The following is a 2,785-nucleotide window of genomic DNA, read 5'->3' as shown; positions in this document are numbered from 1 at the left end:
ATGGAGCCTGGCTCGACTAAGTATGTCAAGTTTCACATACGGAACCGTAATGATGTTGGCGCTCTTGTTAAACACAGTTCAGGTCTACAGGACCTAGTCGAAACCATGTAAAAGTCAAGGGGGGCGTGGCATTGTCTAGGTCACACCAGGGGCGGAGTTAACGCCGGTGAAACAGAGAATGTGAAATGGCGGCGTCTCCGGCGCCATCACATATAGATTAGTTGAAGTTTGTTTAATTTCAATGAAATTATGTGTTATGATGCAACGGCCATACTGGTGCTCAAATAAGCAGAGTATGATGGTGATCATGTCCTAAAAGACGCGATGAACAATATCATAACAATGTGATAAGCTGATAGGGACAGCATTGATTTAGTGGTACGTCAATACAGGGGTGTATACGACCTAGTCTAAACCACTGAGGCAAGCAGCTCAGATCATAACGGAGGCTGAGTAGGCGCATGTGCTGCTCGCACTGACAGCACATGTGAGTCAAGCGACGACACATCTAGGTTATAAAACCTCGCCGCCATGCAAATGTCCTGAATAGATATGCCATTTGCCTAGGCCCACGAGGATGCGAGTCGGCGGGTTGAGTGGGCCCGAACCCCTATAGCACATTTTTACGCCCTTAGAGCCATAAGCCAAAGCAATTGCGTCGACGATCCAGTGTGACAGCCTTTGCTTGGACACAGGCAGGCCTTTTGTGCGCCCTCCAAAGCATACAAATAGCTGGTCCGTGAGCCTGAACTGTCCACAGCGCTCGGTATAAATGCGCACCGCACATACAGGGCACAGCAAAAGTGTATTAAGTGGCTCCGGCTCGGCAAGTGTTTTGGGACGGAACGCAGATAGTGTTATGACTTGCGCTTTAAATGGAGTCTTCCTGCACTCTTTGGATCTAATGTCAATTAAATCATCAATAACCCATTTTTACATTAAAGGATTTTCTGACTGGTGTATAAACAGTATTGCTTAATAGTGTTTACATTGCAAGAATTTTGTGTACTGTGCACAAGTTGTGATGATTTTGCAATGATTTTTGAATGCTAGTGCTTTCTATATAAGTATGTGGTGTAAGTTGTTTAATTTGTCTTAAGAATTAAAAAAAAGTAAACAGATATGGTATTGTATCATTAATATGTTTTTGCATATCAAGCACGCGGCAAAGATAGTAATGTTCAGGTGTGTGTAATTACTGTAGATAACAGAAAAATGACCTACTAAAGCCTAGTTCTTCAACCCTGCTCTTTGAGACCAACTATAATAAAACACACCTGAACCAGCTAATCAAGGTCTTCAGGGTTGTTGGAAAAATCACAGGCAGGTGTGCTAAAAAAAGTTGGAAATAAACTTTGCAGGACAGAGCAAGATCAGGGTTGAAGACCTTCAGTAGGTAGGCTACTGAAAGTAAATACTGAAGATCTTTGTTCTACAGTGGGTTGTGCAATAAATGCAACCGCACTTATTTTTGCACTATGCTGTTCTAATTTAAGATCAAGGAAGCGATCAAGATCAGTTTCTCCAGTACCCAGCCACCTGACCATGAAAAGCAACTGGTCTATTGATCATCCTCTCAACTTCAAAGATGGCAAAATACAACCTAGGGACAGGTAAATGTCACGGTTATGGACTTTTGTTTCGTCCGCACACGCGTCCAGATTGCTCATGCGGAAAGTATAACACAGGCTTTAGTCTTCCTTTGACCTAGTTTTCCTGAGTTGCCCTGATTAGTTAACTTGGTTCCTCCTCTGTTTATTAATGATCTCATTTGTCATTTAGTACTTAAGTCCTGTGTTCTCCCCGGTTTCTTTGTATGCTATTTGTTATGTCGATGTGTGCTACCCTTTACTCTTGGATTATTTCTGTGGATTTCTCATTATAGACTTTATTTGGATTTCTCCCGCGTCGTGTGCTTTTAATAGCACCCTACCGTAACAGAAAAATTTGCCTTAAAATTTGTATTCATGAGTAGGCAAGTGTGTGCATTAATACAGTGATATTCATAGTGGGATATTTTGTTCTATAATCACTTGCATATATGTGCATTACACCTTTTCTCATTTGCTAACATTTTCTTGTGTCTACATGGACACGTTGCTGCAGCAGCTTGAGGCTGTAGGTAAAGGACATGTCAAAGCGAATGTGCTATTTCAGACAACAAGGCTATTTTGAACAAGTTAACATCAGAGATTCATTACACTATACCACATCCATTGTGTAAACCAAATAGCACTGTTTATAATGGGTAGGGCTGCAATTAACTATTACTTGGATAATCAACTAATCTAACAATTATTAGAATGATTAATCAACTATTGATGTGATTAATATAATGATAAATCATTAGCTCTATACTGACTATTCCAACACAATTTAGGCTAGAAGCTGTTAAGTAATGTAAATTTACAAATAATTTTTATACAAACCATAAAATGCATAGAGTAGCACCACAGTATAACTTTAAATAGTTGTAATTCAGTGTTTTCTTTGCATCTGCACTTATGGGGTTAATGTGGGGAATTTCCAGATGTTGAAGAGTAGTACAGATAGAACGCTGCTGTTGTTTTGTTCCAAGAAATTTTGACATTGTAATCCTGAATAGACGCATTAGTAAGCGAGATACTCTGTTTTGTCATCACTAAGACATTACAACTGGTGTCAGAATTGCGCAGTCTCGTGGAGGATTTGCAGGATGATATGCAATGTCGCGGTGCACAGCGATGAGGACATTGGTGCTAGACCAGAGACAGGTGGCTGGAGCCAGTGCATTCATCCGCAGGAA

General features: G+C 40.6%; 1 protein-coding gene across 1 annotated transcript in view; it reads left to right on the top strand.

Annotated features, from left to right (window-relative positions):
* Positions 1-1,505: 1,505 nt before the first annotated feature.
* Positions 1,506-2,785, top strand: part of LOC107709982 (uncharacterized) — a gene marked incomplete at its 3' end in the record, with an annotated part of 46,851 nt that continues 45,571 nt past the window's right edge. Inside the window, exon 1 of the mRNA XM_016514654.1 lies at positions 1,506-1,613. Within this exon, the coding sequence (XP_016370140.1) occupies positions 1,546-1,613 (68 nt within the window). The remainder of the gene's footprint in view (positions 1,614-2,785) is intronic.

Source organism: Sinocyclocheilus rhinocerous, unplaced genomic scaffold, assembly GCF_001515625.1.
Source record: "Sinocyclocheilus rhinocerous isolate Xijiao unplaced genomic scaffold, SAMN03320098_v1.1 scaffold687, whole genome shotgun sequence".
Lineage (NCBI taxonomy): Eukaryota > Metazoa > Chordata > Actinopteri > Cypriniformes > Cyprinidae > Sinocyclocheilus > Sinocyclocheilus rhinocerous.
Note: the sequence above shows the minus strand (reverse complement) of the source record. Positions and strands in the feature narration are given on the sequence as shown.